The sequence below is a fragment of the Arabidopsis thaliana genome, chromosome 3 (assembly GCF_000001735.4).
Source record: "Arabidopsis thaliana chromosome 3, partial sequence".
NCBI lineage: Eukaryota > Viridiplantae > Streptophyta > Magnoliopsida > Brassicales > Brassicaceae > Arabidopsis > Arabidopsis thaliana.
Genome location: NC_003074.8, coordinates 3,732,619 through 3,758,036, shown reverse-complemented (window position 1 = coordinate 3,758,036; position 25,418 = coordinate 3,732,619). Strand labels below are relative to the sequence as shown.

Genomic DNA, 25,418 nt, shown 5'->3' with positions numbered 1-25,418 from the left:
TTAGGGGAATCAAGTTTTGAATGATTCCACTCAAATTGAAAGATTTATGTTGAAATTGAAGAATTAGGGTTCTAGTGTTTCTACTATAAATTTTATGTTTAGTCATTGCATACGTTTCCAATTAGCAAAACTATAATGATTAACCTGAATTTTGGACTTTTTGTTTCTGGTTCTAGATCCTTTAGTGATTGAAAAAAAGAAGAAGAAGCAATATAATGATATTGCATGTGCAACGCTAATAGACGACTGATCCCCAAATAGTCAAATACAAAATAGCACGATGCAATGATCACATCAAACAGTGGATTGTTGCTCTGTTTTACATATATGGTCCAAAGAGTATCAATAACCAAAACAATACTAGTTGAACATCAATAAAGCGTAAGCTAAGTTTTATTGGCCTCAACTAAACTCTAACAGATAGTTCTCAGTTAAAGGAAGCACGTAGACAATGTGGGTGATAGACACAACCTATTGCATGTATAAGCTTTCTTCTTGGCCCAACGGCTAAAGCACCCATCTGCTTAAGCTTCTCCATTGTCAAATTCGCCATCTGAAACTTACTCATCCTCTGTCCTCTCAACATCCTCTCAAACTCTCTCCCTAATCCTATAGATCCAACCCATTCGTTCAACCCTCCCGCTTTCTCAACCTTCTTCTCCAGATTCAACACTCTCAGCTTCTCATTATCCATAACAACAGAGCTACACATCACTCTTGGAAACCTTATGGGCTTGTGACCCGCACGCCTCCTGTGGATCTCCACTCTTCTATCCTGATTCTTCCTACTTTCTTGCAGTGATCTCTTTGGTGCTGGAGCTTTCCTGGTTGTGAGACTGCGACTCATAACTATCTCCGGTTTGTCTACTGAGGTGAAATCAGGACAGGCCTCAGGTTCCACAGTTTGAACACGACTAGTTTCAGCTTGCGATTGAGAAGTTGCAGGCTTCTGCAAAGTGCAATGTTCAGTTACAGAAAGGGAAGGCATCGCTGTGTGAACATGGGTAGCTTTGTGTGTCAACGTTCTTACCTCAGCTTGTGATTGAGAAGTTGAAGGCTTGAGTAGACTGTAATGTTCAGGTACAGGAAGAGAAGGTATCGCTGCTGCGTGAACAAGAGTAGCTTTGCGCGTCTTCGCTCTTAACTCAGCTTGTGATTGAGAAGTTGAAGGCTTCTGTAGACTGTAATGTTCAGGTACAGGAAGAGAAGGCATCGCTGCTGCGTGAACAAGAGTAGCTTTGCGCGTATTCGCTCTTAACTCAGCTTGTGATTGAGAAGTTGCAGGCTTCTGCAAAGTACATAGTTCAGGTACAGGAAGAGAAGGCAGTATTGTGTGAAGAAGAGTAGTTTCGTGTGTATCCGCTTGTGATTGAGAAGTTGCGGGCTTCTGCAAAACGAAGTGTTGAGGTAATGGAAGAGAAGAAATCTCTGTTTGAAGAGGAGTAGTTCCATGAGTATCCGCAATAGACTCTCTTAACTCAACTTGTGACTGGGAAGATGTAGGCTTCTGCAAAGTGGAATGTTCAGTTACCGGAAGAGAATGCACCACTGTGTGAAGAGGAGTAGTTTTATGCGTATTCGCAATACAATCTCTGAACTGAACTTGCGAATGAGAAGTTTCAGGCTTGTGCAAAATGAATTGTTCAGGTAGAGGAAGAGCAGGTACCACCACAGTGGGAACAGGAGTGGTAAAGTGTGTATCCGCAAGAGCGTCTCTTAACTCAGCTTGTGATTGAGGAGTTTCAGGCAGAGGAAGAGAAGGCACCACAGTGTGAACAAAGGTACTATCTTGCGTAACCTCCATGCTTTCTCTAAACCCAGCTTCTAATTGAGGAGATATTGCAGGTTTCTCCAAAGTGAAATGCTGTTGTTGAGGAAGTGGAAGAGAAGGCAAGACAATGAAGATTTTCTGCTTTTTAACAAAGACCCAAGCGTCTTCTTCTCCATCAAAACCCAACTTGGAAGGAACAGTCTTGCTCAGTTCCAACTGTCTAGGCCTTAGCTTCGCCATTGTAACCTGAGATTTCAAAACAACAACATCAAGCTAAAAGGAAACCAAAATAACACAATTTATTCAAAAATCACAAGGAAGAAACCAAAGAGAATTGGAGAAGTATGCTTTGAAAGACACAATCACAAGAAGAAGAAAAACATGTTCTCAGAAACGATTTGTTATCAGAAGTTTCCAAGAAATCAAAGCAAACGAAGGAAATTTGCAGTGAATGAATCAATTCTCGAACTTGTAATCTTAGTATAATCCGCGGGATTAAGATATTACAATCCAAACTACCAGTAAATTAGGGACGATTGAAAGAGAGAGGATCAAACCCTAGAATTACAAATTGTTTTATTTTCTTAGCAGACGGAGACAAATTGAGATAGTGGAGAAACAATTCGTATCCAGAAGCAGCTACGAGTCGGATAGTCTTCTCATACCTTTGAGTTTCTTTCTTTCTGGGAGTGACGATGACTTTCTTTCGTTCAGATCTCTCTCCGACCGGACCAAATCTTTTTTATTATTTATTTCATTTTGTTTTGTTTCGATTGTTAATATCCGAAAAATTGACAACATTATTAAAACTTTTTGTGTTTGACAAAACACAAAATTTATTAGAGTTTCATTTACCTACACAAATACGAATAATACATTTTGCAGTTTTTTAAAAAAAAGCATCTTAAATATCGTTTACCTAAACCGTTTATTACAAATCTCTCCGAGATTGCAGAAAACATAAATACTTAAATTCTTTTCAATTATAATATACTAGTATTACATCCCAGATATAACTTATTTACCAATAAGTTTTTTTAGAAAAAAACAATAAAATCTAAACAAAATATTAAATACACAGTATTAAAATAAATTTAAATATATATTTAGCATTTGTAATCCATACTACAAATTATAAAATATTTGATATAAATACAATCCGTATTCTTAACAAAAAAAAAAATTCTCCAAATATTGATCTCTAAACAAATAAAGCCATTACAGTATCACAAATTTGAGGGATAATTACAAACGAACAGTTAATTATGAGAATGATACTTAAAGTTTCTATATGAGAATGTCTTGTGGTTTTTTTAATGACTTAAAAATAAAGATGGGTACATGCCTTAAAAAGAAGACGTGCCTTGTCGTGATGTTAACATGGATGAGTTCTTTTCACTCTTAACGGGAATCTGTTTTGAACATAACAAACTCTTCATGTGAGAGCTTTGCATCCTCCAGACGATCAAATCTTTCAGATCTAAGTCCATTGTTGTTGTTTCTCACCGACGTCTTCATAGTTGTTGACATCTAGTACGTGTTTGATCTAGTTGTTTTCTTTGGTCCCCACCAAAGATTGGATTGTAACTGATTTATAACACTGAAAACGGAGAGAGTTAGAGACTTGAGGATTGAGGCTTCATGAATAAATAGCTTGTATGCTATTTTAAAACAGAAAATGTAGTAAAGTTCTTAGTTTCTAAGATCAATATGCGATGTTAACTACAACTTACATTGTTTTCAAAAGAAGGCGACCATGGATGATTCAGTTTGAGTTATAGAGAGTTAGCAGGACATAAAAAAAAAAACATAAACTAAGTTAAAAGAAATTGGATGAACAATGAAATCAAGACGAAAAGATAAAATTTGTTGATGAGCATTTTGCCGAGTAATTTCGGGAATAAATTTGGTAGTGCAGTAATTTTTATATTGGATCTTAAGGAAGTTATAAGAGGAAGTTGAGATCATGGAATGTGGAGATCGTGTAGACTGAAAAAGAGGCATTTTAATCGGAGATAGAGAAAGATAAAATTGCTTAACAATTTTATTGAAAACATGATTAGGTCAATTAGTCGGTAATTTAGGGCCTTCGATTTTTATTTATTCTTTTTTTTTTTTAGTAGAATTAGATTTTTAGAAAATTCTGTTTGATGATGTGGCATAATTTTATTGGATATGTGACTTGTGCTTTATAAGATAAAGGATAATTAAATGTTCCAAATATTATATTTTTCATAGGACCCTAAAATTTTAAACACGAATACTCTATAAATAGTTAAATACCACATAATTTAGAGTAACTAAAATCCACATAAGTCACGAGCTAAAAGAAAAGCTATCGCCTAAATATACTTTTTTTTTGTCAAACGTCTATTTGAGTGAACAATACCCAACAACAAGATTGACGACATATCTCAATATATTCACAAACTCCTAGCAAAAGGAAAGCAAGGACAATGGTATATCTCTCTTAGTTCTTCAAAGCTGAGGTGTTTGCATTGAAGTATAGGTGCAGAACCAATGAGTCCACCATCTTCTTCAGCCTACAGGTTGGAAGCTAGTACAGCTACAGCAGCTAGAACCACAGCAGTAATAATGGCTGTACCTTTGAGGCAGGCATTTTCAGGGAAGAATCTACCCGACATCACTTTGCAGGACTTGTCAGCTTCTTTGTAACGAGAACCAATGGTTCCTCCTTCAGTGATGGCTTTTTCGTTCTAAAAGAATCATAGGTTAGGTCAGAGATGAAATTACTACTGAAAGGAGGGGGAAATAAGTTCTTAGAAGAGTAAGAGGCATTACTTTGCTCAAAAAAAAAAAAAAAAAAAGAGTAAGAGGCATTACTTTTAGCCTGATGCTCTCCATAGTTTGATTGAGTGTGAATTTATGACTCGGTGATGATGCTAGTTTGATGGAAATATCACCCCTTTCATCTACAAGCTTTTTAAGAACAGCAACACTAGCTTCTTTATTCTCCCAATAGAGTTTTTCCCACTGCTTGCAGCAATCTACGTTTTCGGTCAGAGACCAGACAGCGATTGCTGTAGCTTCCTTGGCTAAAACAAGATTTCCTGTAACAAAGGGTAAACATAAGAACTCTATTTGGAGAAGAGAGAGGGAACTAGAAACTCAGGGATTAAAGATTCCATTTACTATTACTTCTTCCAGCTATTATCAAAGAATAATGGAATATTTGTTGAGTGACTTGTTTCATTAACTCGCTTCCTGGTTCACAGGCAAGAGCCACTTCCTTCAACAAGGGATAAATTGCCTCAAACCTCTCTGTAGCCTGTGTGCGTATAGAGACCATGCTTGTGATCAGAATTGACAAACGCATCATAAAGTCTGACACTAGTGCTTACCTTTACTCTTTCAGATGAAGCAGGGAATGTAAGCCGCATCAAGAGCTCAAATGCATAAGGTGAAATCAGTCGCTGTTTATCTATAACGGTTCCGTTTACAAGTATAGTCCGAGCATCAAGATTAGACAAAATCCTGCCAAGAAAATGATCAGATGATTGTATATATATAGCAAAGGAAATGACAAGAAAATTTTCGACTCACATCTCAGCCAACTGCAGGATGAGATCCATTGACTGAGAGTTGCTACGGGATACTGGTAACAAGTTTTCTTGGTAAAATACTGGTAACAAGTTACACGACCATGAATACAAGCCTACAGATAAATCACCTTGGGAGGCCTGACCACATTTTACAGTTGAATTAACTTTGAGAATACAGATGACAAAAGCACACAAATTTCGACACTAGACATAAGGGGAACAAAAGATCACATGAACCTGAGCCATCATCCAAACTAAAATCGGAAGCTTGTCATGTCCTTGATACTCGTCTTCCTTGAGAGTCGGCAATACAATAACCAAAGTATTAGGTTCATTACGCAATACCATTGCTAGTGCAACAAATACTGCTACCTATAATTGTGAAAACAGAATGGAGTTAGTCAAACAAAGATACTTACATACATACAACACAGACATAGGAGAAAAATTGATGCAAGCAAGCATAAGAAAAGATGAGAATTTCAATTCCGAGAATGGTTTCCATAATTACGTGAAATTTGGAAGTAGTACGTCGCTGGTGACCTCCCTGTTGTGGTGGTTCCAAAATCGTGAGAAGACGATTCAACGACCACACTACAAAGGCACAGAGTAACCCAATAGAAAATTTGTCGAGCCACTCGACTGATGTGTCGTAGACAGATACAGGAATATGAGATAATGGAACATCAATCATATCTATCAGCTTGGGGCAAGGAGACCCTTTGAACATGTCCAGCCATAGATATTGCACAGAGGAAAGTTTTATCTCAAGGTAATCGACAAATTTCAATAGCTGCTCCTCCGGCACAAAGGCATGTGATTTCTATTAAACAAACCACAAAAGAAGGAAAGATTTGTTAGGTTATCGTCGGATTTAGATCAGAAATCCAGTGACGAATTCCACATCGCATCATGCGCTTACCGAGATTTTGACAAGGGAAGCCGCAAGATCATCCCAAAGATCGATCTGTGCGGCAGCTTCGGGCAAAGATTCCATCGGATCCATAAGCTTTTCTGAAGTTTGTCCCTTTTTCCTTGATTTTTCGACACTCATTCTCTCGCCCTGCTTTTAAAGAAGACCTTTCTTTATCAAACTACGAAATTGCCACAGTGATTAAAAAAAAAACACGTTTTGTTTTTCCAATAGGTGATTTAGTTCATTTGTATTTTTTTCAATCTCCTAATCACATGTAACTATTCAATATAGTATAATTTTTTGAAAAACTACAAAACTCATTAATGATGGTTTACTTTGTATGTTTCTTTAATTAATAAAGATTTACATTTTTAAAAAACACCCCTTAAAGCATCTTTATCAATGAGAAACTCATTGAGTCTTTTAAGTATAATATTTTAATATAATTTATTTAAAATTTTAAATCAATGAAAAATGATGAACCAGTCATTAAAAAACATATGTCAAAGGAGTTTTGTATATAGAGATTTGAAGTACTTATTTTTGTAGTGTGCCGTTTCTATTTCTCTCATACTTTTCCTCTCATCTGATCACGATGGAAATGCTTTTATTGCCTGACCTCCACTTTCTACGTCGTTTCCCGTCATTAACCTCATGGGCTTTATTTTTACTTCTTTCTTTTCTTTTCTTTTTCACCAGGCTTTATTTTTACTTATTTTCGTTAAGCTCTACTCTTTCTCAAGGTTGATATATACTTTTACAGAAACCAGTACAGTATTAATACAAAATAGAATAACAGACTTTACTGTTCTATATTAGCATATTATGTTCAGTTCAGCTTTTTCCATGTTATATTAATAGGATGCTAAAAAGAAGAAGGCTTGGTTTTGAATTTGAAAGAATTTAGAATTTAAATCTAGTGTTTCAATTTTGTATCTCAATGATTATTTTAATTTCTTAAGTTATTCAATTTTATTAAATTTATGTATTATTATTTGTTAGATAAAAAATTTAATAGGACATTGCCAAAATTTTATCATTTTATTAATATTAGCGGTTAAAACAGTTGGTGACATTTTTTACTTTTAATTTCCATTTCATAGCAAAAAGCCAAAACATTTGACAAAGTTACGAGGTCCAATAACATATCTCAAGATATCTCACAAAAAATAACATATTTTATGTTAAGATATGTCATCAAACTGTAAATAATTAAAATGATAGATTATCAAATCTCAGAAGAGCAGAAAATATATCTTAGCATAAAAAAAAAATACTGAAATCTAAAACAGAGAAGAGTACTACAAAAAATTGAAAAACAAAATTCAAATGCATAGTTAATAAAATAAAATTAAAAAGATGAAAGGAATAAAATTGAATGGAGACGGCGAGAAAATAAAGGGAATTACAAGATATAGATAGATTAAAAAGTTACTATATATATTATATTTATTTATGTGTACACACAACTTATAACAATACCATATAGGCTAGCTTTTAATTAGAGAGTATTCAGTACAACACCACATATTTTTGTCACATAATTAGAAACTTTTTTGAATAAAAATAATAATTAACTTTAAAAAATATCAATTATCAGAAATATGTAGTCCGGAATATATCATTTTATAAAACTAGTATAAAATATATCAATTATCAAAAATATCAATTAGTAAAGATATGTAACTTCTAAATTAAAAAATATTTATCAATCTCCTAATAAGTATTAACAATTAGCAAATTAGAGTATTAAAAGAAACCCATTTTGACACTAGTATAAATAATTTTACACAACCAACAAAAATGGCCCTATCTGCCACCTCATTATCTCCTGGTGTTTTCATGAACGTCTTCGTTTCACTCTGTCAGATTAGCAAAAGAAAATTCTAAATCGTTGCATATACACTTCCATCAGCAAAAAAGCTTTAGAGACTCCCAAGTGTTTTACTTAAACGTTTTGATTTCACTCTTACTCAGATTAACAAAAGAAAATTCTAAATCGTTGCACATACACGTCCATCAGCAAAAAAGCTTTAGAGACTCCCAAGTGTTTTACTTAAACGTCTTGATTTCACTCTTACTCAGATTAGCAAAAGAAAATTCTAAATCGTTGCACATACACATCATGACACGTCCATCACCCAATCAGCAAAAAAGCTTTAGAGACTACCAAGTGTTTTTGTTTAATGTCTTCATTTCACTCTAACTCGGATTAGTAAAAGTATTTCTAAATTGATCCCACATACACATGACTCCTCCTTACTCAATGAGCACTAGAAAAGGACAACCAAAGCAAGCTAAAACCAAAAAATTAGTTGGATTTGAATTCTTAAACGTGTGTGCTACTAGAAACCACTTCTTGTATATTCTTTGTATAGTAAAAATAATTCTAAATCGTTCCACATACACAAGACTCCTCCTTACTCAATCAACAAAAAGCTAGAGCGAATGTGATGGTGACAGAAAACTGCAAAAGCTCTATCCAAAAATGGATAAATCAAGCTCTTAAGCGTGTGGGGTTGGATGAAGAAGATGTTGACGTAAAGGAAAAAGCAGAGCAGAGAAGTCATCTCTCGGCTATAAAAACAGAGAGGGGGTCACAGCATAAATCACTACACAAGAACAAACAGAGCAAGAGAATCAAATAGCAAAAACTTTGTATTCTTCAAGAGACCAAGCTTTTTTTTTCATCAATGTGGTTATTGGCCATCTCTCTTGTGGGTCTTCTTGTTGTTGTGGTCTGTGTCTTCCTGAGGTTTTCGAAAGACAAAGGTTTGGATGGTATTGTAAATGAGAAGAAGAGAGATAAAAATTCAGCTCCTCGTGTCTCAGCATCAGGAGAGGATGGTACTAAAAATGAGCAGGTAGAGAAGAAGTCAGATCCTAGTGGAGGATTAGGAGAGGAAAACGAGAAAACAAATTCAGAGTCAAAAGTCTTATCAGTTCCTTCAGACCAGAATATAAACAAGACGTTACCTGTAATGTTACCATCACTAGAACTCCGTAAATACGACGAGAACGAAACCCCTGGGAAAGTGGTTAATCGTAGGTTGTTAGTATCAACTAATGAAATGAAATATGGAAGAAATGGCTATGAGGTGTTTCAGGGTGTTTATGGACGAAGAAGTTCAGTGGCCGTGAAATGTCTTGATCTAGCCCATACTACGGAGGCTTTTATTCAGAACGAGATTGACAATCACTGTTTATGTGACGATCACTCAAATATAATTAGGTTTCATGGTTTGGAGCAAGACCAAAGTTTTGCTTACATTTGTCTAGAGCCTTGGAAATGCAGTTTAGATGATCTAATAAAATTATCTGTCAGAAGAACAAAGAGGGATACTCAAGCGGTAGCTCCAGTGGATGATTTGGAAAAAGTTATGAAAAGAATCAAATTCTGGAAAGAAAAGGGGAAGCCATTACCTCTAACTCCAATGCTAAAACTAATGAGGTTAATTTGGACTTTGAGTTTAATTTATGCATGTTTCATAATATTTAATTATGTTGTTTTTGCTTTAATGTATGGATATACTTTTTAATTTACAGGGATGTAGTTTGTGGGCTTGCCCACTTGCACAAGTTGAAAACAATTCACCGGAACTTGAACCCACAAAATGTGCTAATAATAGTGAAAGATATGACTTTGACTGCCAAGATATCCGATATGAGCTTAAGCAAGCATCTCGGTGGGAAAAAGTCATCATATAAACACCTTGCAACATGTAAGTTCCGTGTTGTTGTGTTTGTTTGATCCTCATTTGGATTGATAGAACAACGTAATGGCCTAGGTTGGTGAAGAAAATTCAAGCTGAATTCATGTGCCTAAATGAATGCGTAAAATTTGCAGGTTCTGGTAGTTCAGGATGGCAAGCACCGGAGCAGCTTAACAAAGATAAGAAAAAAAAGGAGGATTTTCCAGCTGACATGTTTAACTTTGGCTGTCTCCTGCATTACGCCGTAATGGGAACACATCCTTTTGGAAGTCCTAGTGAGCGTGATACTAACATCAAGACCAACAATAAAACCAACCTCTCGCTCGTAACGAACCTTGAAGCCATAAACCTCATCGAGCAGTTGCTTAACTACAAACCTGATTTACGGTAACCTCATCCTCCTCTTGCCTACTAATTTAGACTTCGTTTAACAAAAACATTTTCTGATTTGAGCTTGCTTTTTTTCTTTTGTAGTCCTAGTGCAACTCAGGTGCTTCTCCATCCTCTGTTTTGGGACTCCGAAAAGAGGCTTTTTTTCCTTCGGGAGGCTAGTGATCGAATTGAGCTTGATATTACAATGTGGGGCGATCTGAATAAAACAATAGCTCCAAGAGTTTTAGGAGAGAGTAAGGACTGGGCTAGTAAGCTAGGTAAGACCTTCATAACTCACATAGAAAATTTAGCACAAGCCCAACCAGGCCAAGAATCCAGACAGTATAATCGTAGTTACAAGTATTGGAGCCTTCGCCACTTATTAAGATTGATAAGAAACATCCTGAGTCACCACAGAGAGATACTTGATGATCCAAAAATTAAGGTTTGTCTTTATAAACAAATTATTTACATATAGTTAACCATTTCAGGTTTGTAAAACAAATTATATAAAGATGCCCATGACCATATTATAAACTGGTTATCTTAAAACTTTTGATGTGTCTCAGGAAATGGTGGGAAAGGTTCCTGAAGGATTGGATATCTTCTTTACTGCTCGTTTCCCGAATTTGATGATGGAAATCTACGCATTCATCTCTATGCACTGCAAGGGAGAAGAAGCGTTCGAGAAGTACTTCAACTAGTAGTATAGTGCAAGTGGACATTGTTTTTCTTTCTTATTAGAGTCAAGAAATATTATACTATGGATTTGTTTTTCACTATGTTGAAAGTAAGACCGTTTATGTGAAAAAATAAATATAATCGAGATTATGAATTTAAAGCTATACTCTTTAGTCTTTATCGTATTGCAGATAATACTTGAAAGTTTGAAACAAAAAAGATATAAGGAATTCATATATCATATTCTTTTCACTTATATTATTAAAAACAAATTGCAGAATGTAATGTTCAGGTACAGGAAGAGAAGGCATCACCGTGTGAACAAGAGTAGCTTTGCGTGTATCCGCTTTTGACTGAGAAGTTCCAGCAGGCTTCTGCAGAACGAAGTGTTGAGGTAATGGAAGAGAAGACATCTCTGTTTGAAGAGGAGTAGTTCCATGCGTATCCTCCATGACGTCTCTGAACTCAACTTGTGACTGAGAAGACGCAGGCTTCTGCAAAGTGAAATATTCAGGTTAAGGAAGAGCAGGTACCATAGTGGGAACATGAGTAGTTTTGTGCGGATCCGCAAGAACGTCTCTTAATTCAGCTTGAGACTCAGAAGTTTCAGGCTTATGCCTAATGAAATGTTCAGGCAGAGGAAGAGAAGGCACCACAGTGTGAACAAAGGTACTATCTTGCGTAACCTCCATGCTTTCTCTAAACCCAGCTTCTAATTGAGGAGATATTGCAGGTTTCTCCAAAGTGAAATGCTGTTGTTGAGGAAGTGGAAGAGAAGGCGAGACAATGAAGAGTCTCTGCTTTTTAACAAAGACCCAAGCGTCTTCTTCTCCATCAAATCCTAACTTGGAAGGACCAGCCTTGCTCAGTTCCAACTGTCTAATTATAACCTGAGATTTCAAAACAACATTACGCTTAAGGAAACCAAAATAAACATTTTTAATCTGTCTCATAACAGAGTACACAATTTGCGACAAGAGTACACAAGGAACAAACACAGAGAATTGGAGAACTACTACGCTTTGAAAGACACAATCAATTTTAGAACTTGTAAACACCGGAGTAATTAATAGCACAATTTCAATTACAGGAAAGGGATGAAGATAAATTACGAAGCTTGAAAGATAGGAACAAACCCTAGAAATACAAAATCTGTTCTTCTTAGCAGAAAGAGAAATTGAGAGACTAGAGAACGATTCGGATCCAGGAGCACCTAAAAGCTTGAAGGGAAATGTCAACGAGAACGAGTCTTCTTCTTACCTTTGAGTTTCTTTTTGGGAATGACGATGACTCTCGTTGCGATCTCTCTCCGACAGTGCCGCCAAAAAGTTTTTTTAAGTTTCGAACAAAGTTAGCTGACTTTACCAATTTTGCTGGTTGTACTGGATATGGGCCTTGAACAAAATGAGCCCAATAAATAAAGAAATTCACTTCCCTCCAATAAATAATATCTCAACTCTTAAAAAATCGAGGTCATGCCGCCATGTACTTTTCTTCCTAGGTTGTTGACTTTTGACACCTCACTCAATCAAAATCACAGCCGTTGATATCAGCCAATAACTCATCTGGAACGTTGATTGAGCATCGTCTCCTCGTTTATACCAAAAATAGTGTTGGAATTGAGAATCCTAGATTAAATCATACAAGAAGAAAAGCTTCATCAGAAGAAGAAGATGTAGAACAGAGGAAGAAGCATCGGAGGAAGAAGACGATGTCGGAGAAGAAGTCGTGAACAAGGTCAACGACAGAAGCAAAGTCAACAACATAAAGGAGTTGGGCTTTGTTGTTTTGTAATAAGTAATTGGGCTAATTGTTTTGTTAAGCCCAAATGAGTAGAAGTATTGTGTTGTGTTGTTAGCATAAGATAGATTCTATGTTGTGTAAGAGTGAATTAAGGAGTTGGAAGTTCCAACATAGTAGAGTGGCTGATGTAAGTCTTAGGACAATGATGTGGTCTAGAGTCTAAGTGTGTGTAGTGTAGCAAGTGGAGCAAAACCACTATATGTATGTGTGTCTTTATGTTGTGTAAGATTATCCAAGATATTAACAATGTAGTCTTAAAAGTAAATGTGTTCTTGTTCTTTCTCTCTAGAACAAGTAAACCAAAAACAGAACATCCATCGTCGCTATCTCCTCACCGCGTTTAGATCTCGCCTCACCCCACTTATACATCTTGTAGCCATTGAAAATATCCACAGTTCCCATCAGCTTTTCTAAAATTTGCCCCGATGAGATTTTTCGAAATTCATTCTCCCGCCGGCTTTAAATAGAAGAAAACAGAGACCAAATTACGAAATTGCCACATTCATAATTAAAAATATACAAACACGTTTTGTTTTCCGATTGGTAATTTAGTTTATTTTGTATTTTTTTTCAATCTCTAATGAATTAATGCAATTTAATATCCCTTTAATTTATAGTTATTCTTTTTTTTTAAACTACAAAACCTCTTCATAAGGTGAAAGATTAATTTTCTGAGATTTTATTCTTGTATAAAATAAGATTGATTTTACTATATTTAATGCATTTTTATTTTCAAGATCAGTGAATGAATTAATACTATTAACTTTACATTAAAAAAAGATAGTTGGAGTAGAAAGCAACTTGAAACTAACTTTTCTAAGATTTAATACAAAAGTAATTAGTTAAAGTGCATCATTTATTTATTTATTTTCTTAATCTTTGTGAAAATCTCAGAAAATAAATCTTTCTTATAAAAACCAATATACATTTTGATGATATTTGAAAAACTACAAAACCTCTCTCTAAACAAGTCCATATAGGCTTTTTGGTTAGATTATCAAGTACAACACCACATATCTTTGTCACATAATAAGAAAACTTTTTTCAATTAAAAAAATAAGTTAATTAACTTATAAATATATCAATTATCAAAAATGTAGCCTGGAATATACCATTTTTTTAGATAAAAAATTATATCAATTTATAAAAAATCACCTTAATTTTTTAGATAAAAAATTATATCAATTATAAAAAATGTAACCTAAAGTACATTTAAAAAAAATATATAAAACATGGTGAAAAACAACAAAAAATCATCTATGGTTATTCGAACATGGGGCGATTGAAAAGTTCCTTATGGTGTTTCGCCACTAAAGAATTAGTATTTTCAAAATATCACCTTATGTTTTGCTATATAATATCTGTCCTAAAGCTTAGGTTTTACTTGCCTTATGGTAGGTTGTTTGTTTCCACTAAAAAAATGAAATATGGACCTCTCATTTATTAGAGTTAAAACAAACTCTCATTTTTTACTTACACAAATACGAATAAATACCTTTTGCGTTTTTTTGAAATACAACATCTTAACTATCGTTTACCTAAACCGTTTATTACAAATCTCTCTGAGATTACAGAAAACATAAAAGTTTAATTTTTTCTATTAAAATATATAATTAAATGTTTCAACGAATAAATACCTCGGCGTTTTGAATTCGCCTCACCGGCACCACTCCATTCATCCTCCACATAAGCAGCGACCAACTGATCCGCCTGTTTTTGTTCAACTTTCTTCCATCCATGGTGGACATCGGAGTTACATTTAGAGGTTTCAAAGCTATTGTAATCCACATATTCCATCGGATCATTAGTGAGTGTTAATAGGTTTGTGAATCTTTTTTATTCTGTTTTTGTGTTTGTATTTAAATGGAGTTTTAATGAATTAAAATATTACATCGAATATGTTGTTATTCAATTAGGATTTTAAAAAGTTAGTGAAAGTGTGATGTTATTGATTTAAGATTTATAGAAAGAATTTAATATTTTCATAAATCTGAAATTATTGAATTTATTCTTTTATAAAGTCAATTAAAGTTTTGTGTTATTCATTTAAAACAAAAGAATTTATGATTGTTAATAAATTAAAATATAATTTTATTGTTGATTAGTATAGAACATATATAACTAATAATATAATAATTTAATTCATCAACAATCATAGATTTTTTTTGTTTTAATTCAATAACACAAAACTTTTATTGATTTTATAAAATTATGAATCCAATAACTTCATATTTATGAAGACTTTAGATTACTTTTACAAATCTTAAACTAATCAGAAAAATTGATTGAATCACTAAAATTCTATTTAACTTACAAACTAATAACATCCCTTTACTTTCTATAATTTATTAGAGTCATCAAAATTCTTTGTAAAATAAGAATCTGTAATACCCTCTAAACTTTTCTAAAGTTTGTCACTCTTTCCTTGATTTTTCGACAATCTTCTACCCCGGTTTTAAAAGAAGTAAACTAATACCAAAGTAGACTTTTTTTTATCCCAAACTACGAAATTATCACATTGATGAAAAAGACACACCGTTTTATTTTATTTTGTTTTCCGATTGATAATTTAGTTCATTAGTATTTTTTTCAATCTCCTAATCACATGTGACTATTCAATATATAGTTAAAAAAAAATTAAAAACTACAAAACCTCTTGATGAGGTGCAAAACATATACTTTTTGATGCTATTTGAAAAACTACAAAACCTCATTCTAGAAAAAGCTCTTTCTCTAAAAATATTTCTTCTCGGTTGTCGATGTCACGTCGACCAACAAGAATTTCCCCAATGGGTAAATTAACTTTTAAAAAAAAACTCGTCCAATTTTTCTCCTTCACCACAATCTCCTAAAAACTCGTTCGGCTCTTTTGCCACAAAGAAACAAATCAGGGATACAATGAGCTCTAAACTTCATAATTTTTCTTTCGTTTCCATTTCTCATACCTATAATTCTAAAATATATGAAAAAATTATTATAAAATATATTAATATATCAAATTTTGGACTAAATAAAATTTAACCCATGATATAAAACGGGGCATGATCTAGTACTACATTATTTTTAAAAATATGACCATAGTCAATGTATTATAATTACTCAAATCAACACACTCAATATGAAACTACACAAATCCTTTTCTTCATAAATACAATCTGACAGAAGTTCATTAAATCCTAAATTCGTGACTTGTCTTACATTTTGCAACAAATCAACCATATATAAACACAAAAGTACAAATTGCAAATACAAAAAACAATTAAAAGAAAACTTTTTTGCTGAATTCGAACAAGAAAGTTGACTTCACAAAATTTGCTGGTTGTATTGGTCTATTGGATATGGGCCTTAAAAGAACATTTGAAATTATGAACCCGAGATATTTTTTTTGATTTTTGAGGTCATGCCGCCATGTACTTTGTTCGTAGGTTATTGACTTATGACACCTCACTCAATCAAATATCAGCCGTTGATCTTTAGCCAATACCTCATCTTGACGTTCATTCAGGATCGTCTCCTCGTTTATACCAAAAATAGTCTCCCTGACAACCATCATCGGGAACAGGAGACAGAGTCTGACAGACAGAAGAGAGACTCCATGAGAATCCTTCTCCTCCGTTTATTATAGACAAAAAAAAATAAAAATCCAGATGAATAAAACAGATTTTTAGGGTTTCCAAAAATCAAACAATTATCAAAACCTTTTTTTCAATACATACAATTTGAATTCATTCTCTACAATTACGAAAATTCCTTAATACCTTTTTTGTCCTCTTTTTTTTGTTTGTTTACGCGATAGAAAAAACGTTTCTCGTTCTGTTTCTCTGTTTCGTGGACGGGAGACAAAATTCTCTCCAATTTCTGGGTCGCCAAGGGGTAAGTAAGGTTTCATCAATTTGCGTTTTCGGATTTTTGTTTTCTCTCTTGATCCAGATTCTGAAATTGAGTTTTACTGTGTTGTTTCCGCAGAATTGGCTTCAGCTGGATTTTTTTTTTTTTTTTTTCCTGAGAAGCTTCCGATGATTTAGGGGTTAGTGCGATTTAGGTCTCTTCCTGTAATTTTTCGCGATTCTCTGTATAATTTGTGTGGTTGGTGTGAGGAGAATCTTGGAATTGGGAATGGAATCTCCGATCAAATGTTGCGACTGTGGATGCGATTGTTGTTCTTCCTCCCCTGGTTCATGGATTCGATCTGTGAAGAAGAGAAGACACGACGAATTACAGACCGAGAAACGATTCTCGATACCGGAGCTGGACGACCTAGACATGTTCTCTAATCCTAGAGTCCAAATTGAGAACGAATGTGAATTACTACGCGAGACTGTTAGCAATCAACAGCAAACGATTCAGGATTTGTATCATGAGCTTGAGCAAGAGCGTATTGCTTCATCAACTGCTGCAGATGAAACAGTAAAGATGATTCAGACGTTGGAGCGTGAAAAAGCAAAAATCGACTTGGAACTGAAACAGCTTCAGCGTAGTGTTGACGAAACATTGAATTATGAAAACCAAGAGATTGAGGCATTGGAAAATATGGTTTATCAAAGGGATCAGACGATTCAGGCTCTTACGTTTGAAACTCAGGCTTATAAGCACAGAATGATGAGTTTTGGGCTAACCGAAGCAGAAGCTGATGGTGAGAGGAGCTTGCTTAGTCGTAACCCGAGCATGATCGACTTTAGTTCTGAATATGACTGCCCTACACAAGATTACCCTCCTCTTAAATGCAATATTAATGAGAACCAAGACCCTCTTGAGGCTGATATCTATGTTGCAGATGATGAGAACTATCCACCAGCTGATTCTCCTCATGGGAGAGTACATTTAAAGACTTTGGATCGAAGACTCAGCCAGATGGAGACGAATCCTAGCTTTACTCAGTTGAATAGAGGGAGGGATGTTTCAGAGAAGGGGATGGTTGGTGAGAGTCCTAGGCGTCAAAGACATTTTAGGAGGATTTCCCCTACTGGTTCATCAAGTTCACACTTGGGAGCATCTAAAGAACTAAGACCTGATGTTTTTGTTGATTCCCCGAGGTCCCAAAGCTACAGCTCTAAGAAAATGGAAGATGTCTCGTATACAGAGAATAATAATGCTAAAGATGACTTGTCGGAAATAGGAGATGACATGAGTGATAGAGTTTATACCATTGATTCTGTTCATCACAGCAGTGTGGCTCATAGTGGCGGTGTAGCGGAGCAGAAGATTGAGGATGGTGCTTCTGATGGCAATGTTGTTTTCCCGAGAGAACACACGGATCTTGGTGATCCTGATATAACGAAACTCTACATGAGGCTTCAAGCACTGGAGGCTGACAGGGAATCAATGAAACATGCGCTTCTCTCTATGAGGACTGAAAAGGCTCAAATGGTACTGTTGAAAGAAATTGCTCAACACTTGTCAAAGGAAGTTGTCCCTCAACGGAGATTGCCTCTACGTAAAGCATCTATTGCTGGGCCATTGACTTTTACGCCGGTCTTTAAGGTGATTGTCATGTTTCTGTATGATCACAAAGCAACTTCGTCTAAAGCTGTCTCTTGTTTTCTACTGTTCTCACTCTAACTTGTTTCTGTAATTTTGATTCTTATTCCTCTGCAGTGGATCACATCTTTTGTTTCCTGGAAAAGAAAGGCTCGTCGAAGCAAGTAAGTAACCTGTAACAAATTTTGGTTACTCTATGCTTCACATACCTATCACAAGAGAAAGATCTGTGAATCTCTTTGAGAAATAACTATTGTCATCCATTTTCAAACCGGTGCTCTCTTGCACTATAATCTCGTCCTTAATATTCGAAAAACAAGGCAATGTTTCACATGATAGTTTAGAAATTACTGTTGGATTTTAGGGAGCTGCTTATGAAACTTATGCTGGTCTCTGTTCCAATGCAAATACGCAGATACATGTATGGGATGTCAGGAAACAACATCGGCTTGCAAATGCTTCTAGAAAAAGTCCCTCGGTCAAGGAAATGGCGATGTCTTAGGAGCACGCAAGTGTGAAACAGATCCAATCCTTTCAAGCCAACAAAATCACTCTCCTGACTCTAGATTCGAAGCACATAATGTCAAATACTGATGTGGGATTGGCGAGGTAACATTTGTCGGCCTTTCTTCAACTTGAATTGGATTCTCGTTCTTGGGTTGCAGAGAAAATGTATTTGCTGTGCGATTTTCAATCTGTTTTCCTCAATATTTTAACTGTTGTATAAAAGAATTGGGTTGAAGAATGATATAACTCAGAGGCTATACAATCTTTGTATGGTTTCTAACATGAATTGTTTCATTCATGGATTCTTTTTTCTTTTTTTTATCAATATTTTGGAGATGGATTCATCACATAAATAAGTGAAGGAAAATGTAAAATGTTCCCGTTTCAAACCTCATTTCCCACACTTGGGAAAAGGAAAATAAAAATATTTGTTGTCAGCATTCCTCCTATATATTTGTTGACCTTAAAATGAAACAAAAGAAATTTTCCATGAAATATAATAGAATGTTCTGTTTGCTGACCATGAGTTGAATAGAGTTAACAAAAAGAAAAAAAAGTTTGTAATCGACCATGGACATATTTTGGAAGGATCAAAATTCAGACCATGTTCTAAAGCCGAGTTGCTGCTGAGAGTAAAAAACAATATATAGATTTAACATATTTGCTCTAGTCTCTTGTTCAAAAAAAGATGGTCTAGAAATCTTCGATATTGAATTTTTCGATTACCAAAAATAAAAATAATTAGGAGGGGACTTACATAAAATTGTTATTTTATTCAGTATACGTGAAGAGTGATTTCATTTCATTGACAAATAAACAGACACGTGTCATGTTTTGATAGTGAATATTTCTTTGTCTAAAAAACATATGTTAGTGGAATTCAAAAGCGAAGACCAATTAAGTAAACGGAGCCGCCATTTCTTACTTCCACCACATGTTTCTCTTCTTCTTCATCTTTACTATTATTCTAGATCATCATTATATGAATATATATACGTACACAAAATCATACGTTTTTCCACAAATGGATCAAGAAGAGGAAGAGATCGAGATTCCTAATTACTTTATCTGCCCAATCTCACTAGAGATCATGAAAGATCCAGTCACGACCGTTTCTGGCATCACTTACGACCGTCAAAACATCGTTAAATGGCTCGAAAAGGTCCCTTCTTGTCCCGTCACGAAGCAACCTCTTCCCTTAGACTCCGATCTTACACCTAACCACATGCTTCGCCGTCTTATCCAACACTGGTGCGTCGAGAACGAGACACGTGGCGTTGTCAGAATCTCTACACCTCGAGTTCCTCCTGGAAAACTTAACGTCGTCGAAGAGATCAAGAATCTCAAAAAGTTCGGCCAAGAAGGTACGAGTCCGGTTATTTCGAATTATGCGGTTTGCTTTTAGTTATTTTAAATCCGGTACATGAATTTGGTTATTTGTGTCTTTATTTTGGTTCTGTTTGGTGTTGCAAAATTGTAGTTCGGTTTTGGATAAAAAGATATCAAAATGTAAGATATTAAGATTAGTTAGTTTCGGTTGGACCAATTTTAAGTGCAGCTTGGGTAAATGTTTTGATACCGATCGGTTAATTAATAACTTTGGTTTGGGTATTGAATTTTGCAGCCTTAGGAAGAGAAGAAACGTTGCAGAAGCTTGAAGTTTTGGCAATGGACGGAAATAACAGAAGATTGATGTGTGAATGTGGCGTACATAAGTCTTTGATCTTGTTCGTAGTCAAGTGTACTAGTGAAGACGAAGACGGACGACGTCGTATCAAAGGACTAGATGAGTCTCTTCGTCTTCTTCACTTGATCGGTATTCCATCAAACGACGCAAAAACAATCTTGATGGAAAACGATCGAGTTATGGAATCGTTGACTTGGGTTTTACACCAAGAAGACTTTCTCAGTAAGGCTTATACAATTGTGCTATTGAGGAATCTAACGGAATACACTTCCTCTCATATCGTAGAGAGATTGAATCCCGAGATTTTTAAAGGGATCATAGGGTTTCTCAAGGATGTTGTAAATAGTGTTAATCGGACGAGCCCTACCGTGAGAGAAACGGTACAGTCATCATCAAGGCCTAGCTTGGGAAAAACGGAACCATCAAAACTTGATCATAGTTTGGTCATCAAACAAGCGGTGACTGCCGCGCTGATGATTCTTTTAGAGACTTCTTCGTGGAGCCGAAACCGATCACTCCTTGTGGATCTCGGTGCGGTTTCTGAACTCATCGAACTCGAAATAAGCTACACTGGCGAGAAAAGAATCACAGAACTTATGTTAGGAGTTTTATCTCGTTTATGTTGCTGTGCGAACGGTAGAGCCGAGATTCTTGCTCATAGGGGCGGAATCGCGGTTGTGACAAAGCGGCTATTGAGGGTTTCACCTGCGGCAGACGATAGAGCTATCTCTATCCTAACTACAGTGTCAAAATTCTCGCCGGAAAACATGGTGGTGGAAGAGATGGTTAATGTTGGGACGGTAGAGAAGCTCTGTTCCGTTCTAGGAATGGATTGTGGTTTGAACTTGAAGGAGAAAGCAAAAGAGATACTAAAAGATCATTTTGATGAGTGGAAGAAGTTTCCATGTATTGACATAACTCTTCTCACTAAGCTGCTAAGCATCTCACCCAAAGGGCCAAAGATCTAAGTAAATAATCTGCTGCACACACAACGCATACTTAGCATCGAACTTTTTTCATACTCAAACACATAGATATCGAAATATTCAAGTGTATGCATTTTTTTTGATGAGGATCGATCAATCCTCAATCGAGCTATTAGATCAAGATGATGATGCATATAGTTAGAGTTGCATCTACAACACATCTGAAGTTGTTACAGTGATTCATTCTTGTCAAGATTTGATTAAGCAAATATAAACTCCTTAACCAAAACAACACTAAAACTTATGTTTCACAGATTGTATAGACATACATACCCAACCAGTATTCTAATTGAACAAACACAAACCCAATAATAGGTTTTTTAACTTCAAAACAAAAATTCAACAAAATCGAAATTAGAGAAGAAGAAGAAGAATCCCACAAGTTTGGCATTAGAGACGGAGCTTATCGCCTTCGCATTCCACGGCCACGACCTCCACCGCGTCCTCTCCCCATTGCACCTGCGGCGTCTCCCTGTGCGCTCTCAGACTGCAATAGACAACAATTATCAATACAATACATATACATTGTCAAAACATACAAAAGAAAATGAGAGCATGTGTTATTTACTTTAGGGTTCTTCACGGTTTCGTCGACACTAAGAATGAGGCAAGCCGCTTCAGTCGCAGCATTTATTGCGTTGATCTACCAGAACAAAGGGAATCATACTATCAATAAACTTTTCAATGAAAGATATCCACACAAGATAGACATATTCATAACTGGCACAATAGTCCCAAGAACGAAAAAAGAGTGGAATTTTATAGAATCTTGAAATACCTTCACAACTGCTGGTTCCCAAACGAAGTTAGCAAAAGAATCTGCTATGCCACCAGTGTTAATGTCCACTCCATACGAAGCTCCTTCACCTGTTATAACAAAGATATCATGAATGAGATTAAGCAGCTCTCATCAAAAGATGAATACATCAAGCTTGTGACTGTGAGAGAAGGCTCACCGCTTTGCATGGCGTGTTTTTGTCTAAGTTTATTCAAGACGTCAGTTGCATCAAATCCAGCATTATCACATAACTGTCGTGGAATAACCTGTAGTACCACCATAAACAGTGTGAATTCAGATTTTTGTGTATCAAAGGTGAACCAACAATTTTCAGATCCTGGCCAAAGATATTGAGACCCTCCTTGGTTGTTTACTAACTCCTATTGTACACAACAACAAGCGAACAGGAAATATGTCTTTTCTATAGGTGCCGAATAACACAGAACACAATTAGAAAGCTTTTATTTATATGTGAAATTAAGAGGTACAAAAGTTAAAACAGCCAAGCCAACCAGGAAGTGTACCTCTAGAGCCTTCGCATAAGAGTTGATGAAAAGCTGTGACTTCCCAGCAATTGTTCTTGAATGCTGCCTCAGGTACTTGCTTATCTCCATCTACAACCAGGAGGAATGGTTCAACCCTACATGCAAAATTTAAATACTGAACCACAGTGAATGGAGGATACTCACATCTATAGCTCCACCTCCAGGAACAACAGTTGAGTTCTTCACAGCTCTTCTCACAATCATAATCGCATCATGTAAACTCCGCTCAGCTTCTTCGATGAACTGCCATTAACGTTTCAAAGGAATTAATATTTATGTTGATTGGTTTACATTCATGAAGCCTCCAATATTTGATGCATACCTGATCAGCTCCACCACGGAGAACAATAGTTGCTGTTCGTCCTGAAGGGCAACCACTGAATATATTAAATCTCTCCCCACCAACTTGTTTTTCCTCAAAAATCTCACAAGTTCCAAGAACCTGCAGAAATTAAAATCAATCTCTGAATCAGATGAATGAAATCAACAAGTCACCTAAAGCTAATAAGCATATCCAATAGCAAACAAAGAAATTCCTTTTTCGCGAACCTCATCTATTATGTTGTTAACACTTGTCTGAACTGTTCCTCCAGCTGCAGCAGCCACACGGTTAAGATCTTCCTCAGCAACACGACCAGCACAGAAAATATCACGATCGGCAAAATACTGCAAGAAAATGCCAAGTAAAACACAGTCAAGCACTCTTGATTGATATTGAAAATGAAACACCAAGCTGCAAGGTACTGTAGCGAACAATATTGATTGACAAGAGCAAAGAACTTATTCATATGTTTCAGAGGAAATAAAACATCTTAAAACTTACTACAACACGAACTTATAATTGAAACTTTAAAGTGTTGCTCATGCATAATAGTCTTATACTGAGAATTGCAAGACCATAACCTACCAATGTAATCATGCCTCTAAGATGTCAAATGATTTCACAAGAAATACAGATAGACGTCAATTTTCAGCCTGAATAAGCAGGAAAAACATCATCCAGCAGATGAGCAAAACAAAGAAAAGGTATCAACAAACCTGAGTAGCTAGATCACCAATAGCCAATCGAGAAAGAACAACTTTTGCTCCACTCTCAACACATTTGTCTAGTTTGTCATAAATGATATTCCATTCTGCATCAACTATTGACTGGTACTGTGATGGATCTGACAGCCTGTGAACAATGGGTGGAGCCAAGTCAAATAAGGCCAAAAGATGTTTAATTGAAGGGAAAAAATAAACATAAAAATCCAGAATGCTGACCTAATTTCAGCGTTTTCCTTCTCAGATTTCAACTCCAATTCGATGTTAAGCAAGAGAATTTTGGGGTTAAGAAATTTCTTTGGCTGTTGCTCAAAACCAGCATACGAGAATGTTTTTTTGAAAGCTACACCATCAACGAGGAAAGAGTCTCGCATATTGCCACCAGGAACCTGCAGAGCAAACCTTGACATTAGCTTAGATGCATCATTAACTTGGCTTCACAGTATAGACACAAATAGAAATGTGTTTACCTTCTTGATCCCAATCAGATTTAGCCTGTCGTCATTCCCAATGGCCATAACAGCATCAACAACCATTGTAGCAAAAAACTCCTTTTCTCCACCGATAAGCTTAGATGAGAGAGTCGTAGCAGCACATTTAGCCAATAAACCTTTCTTTTCCTCTACACTCTTCCCCTCAATGCTAACAGCGAGTTCTTTAACCTTGGCAATTGCCTACATCAATAATTAATAGTGAGTAAGGCAACAAAAGAACCAATAAATCAAAAAGACTTGTAATTATACTAACGAGAAAAAATTACAAACCAAAGTGCTTGCAGTGCGGTAACTCCTAATTAGATTCTGAGCGTGAACACCATCCTCAATAAATGGCTTCGCTTCCTTCAAAAACTCTGCTGCAAGAAGAACCACTGTAGTTGTCCCATCACCCACCTAACCAAACAACAACAACAACAGAAGATTCAGTGTTCATGAACTCAGTCACTCATTCTAAGATCTGAATACTAGATCGCACTTAATATAAACACTAGAGATCTAATATGGAATCGCTAATTAGCTCAAGATCAGTCCAATTACGATTTTTTCGAAAACTCAGATTGGGAATTAAAAAATTGAAATAAAACAAAGACCTCGGAGTCTTGGGATTTGGCGATATCGACGAGGATCTTAGCAGCAGGATGAACAATGTCGAGGAGCTTCATGATGGTAGCACCATCGTTAGAAATGGTGACGGATCCTTTATCGTCGTGAATGAGTTTGTCCATCCCTCGTGGCCCGAGCGTGGTTCGAACTACATCTCCAACAGCAGTGCAAGCGTTGATGTTGCTTACTAGTTGCGCTTTGCCCTGAGATGTGTCCGTCCCTTCCTTCAGCAGTATGATCTGCGGTTGCTGCTCATCAAACCAAAACCAAAGTAGTGGCACGTTAGTCAGTTTATAGCACAGAGAGTGAGATAGAGAGAGAAAGTGTGTGTAGATGCGACTTACCATCATCGATGCCATTGTAGATGCGTGACGAAGAGCTTCAGAGATGTGAAGAAAGTGAGAGAAATGGAGCAGAGAGAGAGAGAGAGGGGGGGAGTTAGGGTTTAGGTCTTCTGTTGTTCATATAGGAGCA

At 35.8% G+C, this 25,418-nt stretch overlaps 7 protein-coding genes across 18 annotated transcripts; 3 read left to right on the top strand and 4 right to left on the bottom strand.

Annotated features, from left to right (window-relative positions):
* Positions 1–194: 194 nt before the first annotated feature.
* AT3G11890 (Sterile alpha motif (SAM) domain-containing protein) lies at positions 195–2,581 on the bottom strand. Of its 7 annotated transcripts, none has more exons than NM_112022.2 (3): positions 2,437–2,535; positions 1,031–2,017; positions 195–949 (listed from the first exon to the last, which is right to left on the bottom strand). In NM_112022.2, the coding sequence occupies exons 2-3, from the start codon at positions 2,009–2,011 to the stop codon at positions 428–430; spliced, it is 1,503 nt and encodes a 500-aa protein (NP_566404.1). In that variant the 5' UTR covers positions 2,012–2,017; positions 2,437–2,535; the 3' UTR covers positions 195–427. The 7 variants fall into 7 exon arrangements, with proteins under 7 accessions (NP_566404.1, NP_001326443.1, NP_001326442.1 ...); NM_001337958.1 differs by having other exon boundaries at positions 228–949; positions 2,291–2,495; NM_001337959.1 differs by having other exon boundaries at positions 228–949; positions 2,329–2,495.
* Positions 2,582–3,976: 1,395 nt separating this feature from the next.
* AT3G11880 (transmembrane protein, putative (Protein of unknown function DUF2359, transmembrane)) lies at positions 3,977–6,479 on the bottom strand. 4 transcript variants are annotated; one of them, NM_001337952.1, is made up of 8 exons: positions 6,257–6,479; positions 5,846–6,157; positions 5,572–5,706; positions 5,336–5,472; positions 5,134–5,266; positions 4,931–5,060; positions 4,616–4,842; positions 3,977–4,488 (listed from the first exon to the last, which is right to left on the bottom strand). In NM_001337952.1, the coding sequence occupies exons 1-8, from the start codon at positions 6,386–6,388 to the stop codon at positions 4,315–4,317; spliced, it is 1,380 nt and encodes a 459-aa protein (NP_001327743.1). In that variant the 5' UTR covers positions 6,389–6,479; the 3' UTR covers positions 3,977–4,314. The 4 variants fall into 4 exon arrangements, with proteins under 4 accessions (NP_001327743.1, NP_566403.1, NP_001327742.1 ...); NM_112021.3 differs by having other exon boundaries at positions 6,257–6,379; NM_001337954.1 differs by having other exon boundaries at positions 4,931–5,266; positions 6,257–6,472.
* Positions 6,480–8,943: 2,464 nt separating this feature from the next.
* On the top strand, positions 8,944–11,039 carry AT3G11870 (Endoribonuclease/protein kinase IRE1-like protein; the record flags this gene model as incomplete). Its single annotated transcript, NM_112020.1, has 5 exons — positions 8,944–9,701; positions 9,797–9,972; positions 10,098–10,350; positions 10,438–10,780; positions 10,905–11,039. 5 exons carry the CDS (start codon positions 8,944–8,946, stop codon positions 11,037–11,039), a joined length of 1,665 nt encoding a protein of 554 aa, NP_187793.1.
* Positions 11,040–11,186: 147 nt separating this feature from the next.
* Positions 11,187–13,221, bottom strand: AT3G11860 (sterile alpha motif (SAM) domain protein; the record flags this gene model as incomplete). The annotated part of the gene is made up of 3 exons (NM_112019.1): positions 11,187–11,510; positions 11,562–11,906; positions 13,132–13,221. The coding sequence occupies 3 exons, from the start codon at positions 13,219–13,221 to the stop codon at positions 11,187–11,189; spliced, it is 759 nt and encodes a 252-aa protein (NP_187792.1).
* Positions 13,222–16,283: 3,062 nt separating this feature from the next.
* Positions 16,284–19,284, top strand: AT3G11850 (myosin-binding protein (Protein of unknown function, DUF593)). Of its 2 annotated transcripts, NM_112018.4 has the most exons (5): positions 16,375–16,692; positions 16,786–16,846; positions 16,920–18,300; positions 18,415–18,461; positions 18,713–19,140. In NM_112018.4, the coding sequence occupies exons 3-5, from the start codon at positions 16,936–16,938 to the stop codon at positions 18,813–18,815; spliced, it is 1,515 nt and encodes a 504-aa protein (NP_187791.1). In that variant the 5' UTR covers positions 16,375–16,692; positions 16,786–16,846; positions 16,920–16,935; the 3' UTR covers positions 18,816–19,140. The 2 variants fall into 2 exon arrangements, with proteins under 2 accessions (NP_974289.1, NP_187791.1); NM_202560.2 differs by having other exon boundaries at positions 16,284–16,692; positions 16,786–18,300; positions 18,713–19,284.
* A 544-nt stretch (positions 19,285–19,828) lies between these two features.
* PUB24 (E3 ubiquitin-protein ligase PUB24-like protein) lies at positions 19,829–21,459 on the top strand (the record flags this gene model as incomplete). Its single annotated transcript, NM_112017.4, has 2 exons — positions 19,829–20,168; positions 20,429–21,459. The coding sequence occupies 2 exons, from the start codon at positions 19,829–19,831 to the stop codon at positions 21,457–21,459; spliced, it is 1,371 nt and encodes a 456-aa protein (NP_566402.2).
* A 106-nt stretch (positions 21,460–21,565) lies between these two features.
* On the bottom strand, positions 21,566–25,409 carry AT3G11830 (TCP-1/cpn60 chaperonin family protein). 2 transcript variants are annotated; one of them, NM_112016.5, is made up of 14 exons: positions 25,289–25,380; positions 24,932–25,192; positions 24,609–24,734; positions 24,315–24,518; positions 24,064–24,233; positions 23,839–23,974; positions 23,350–23,466; positions 23,123–23,242; positions 22,945–23,043; positions 22,780–22,869; positions 22,434–22,521; positions 22,256–22,344; positions 22,046–22,120; positions 21,566–21,964 (listed from the first exon to the last, which is right to left on the bottom strand). In NM_112016.5, the coding sequence occupies exons 1-14, from the start codon at positions 25,301–25,303 to the stop codon at positions 21,881–21,883; spliced, it is 1,674 nt and encodes a 557-aa protein (NP_187789.1). In that variant the 5' UTR covers positions 25,304–25,380; the 3' UTR covers positions 21,566–21,880. The 2 variants fall into 2 exon arrangements, with proteins under 2 accessions (NP_187789.1, NP_001189863.1); NM_001202934.1 differs by having other exon boundaries at positions 21,660–21,964; positions 22,780–22,863; positions 25,289–25,409.
* Between the last annotated feature and the right edge of the window lie 9 nt (positions 25,410–25,418).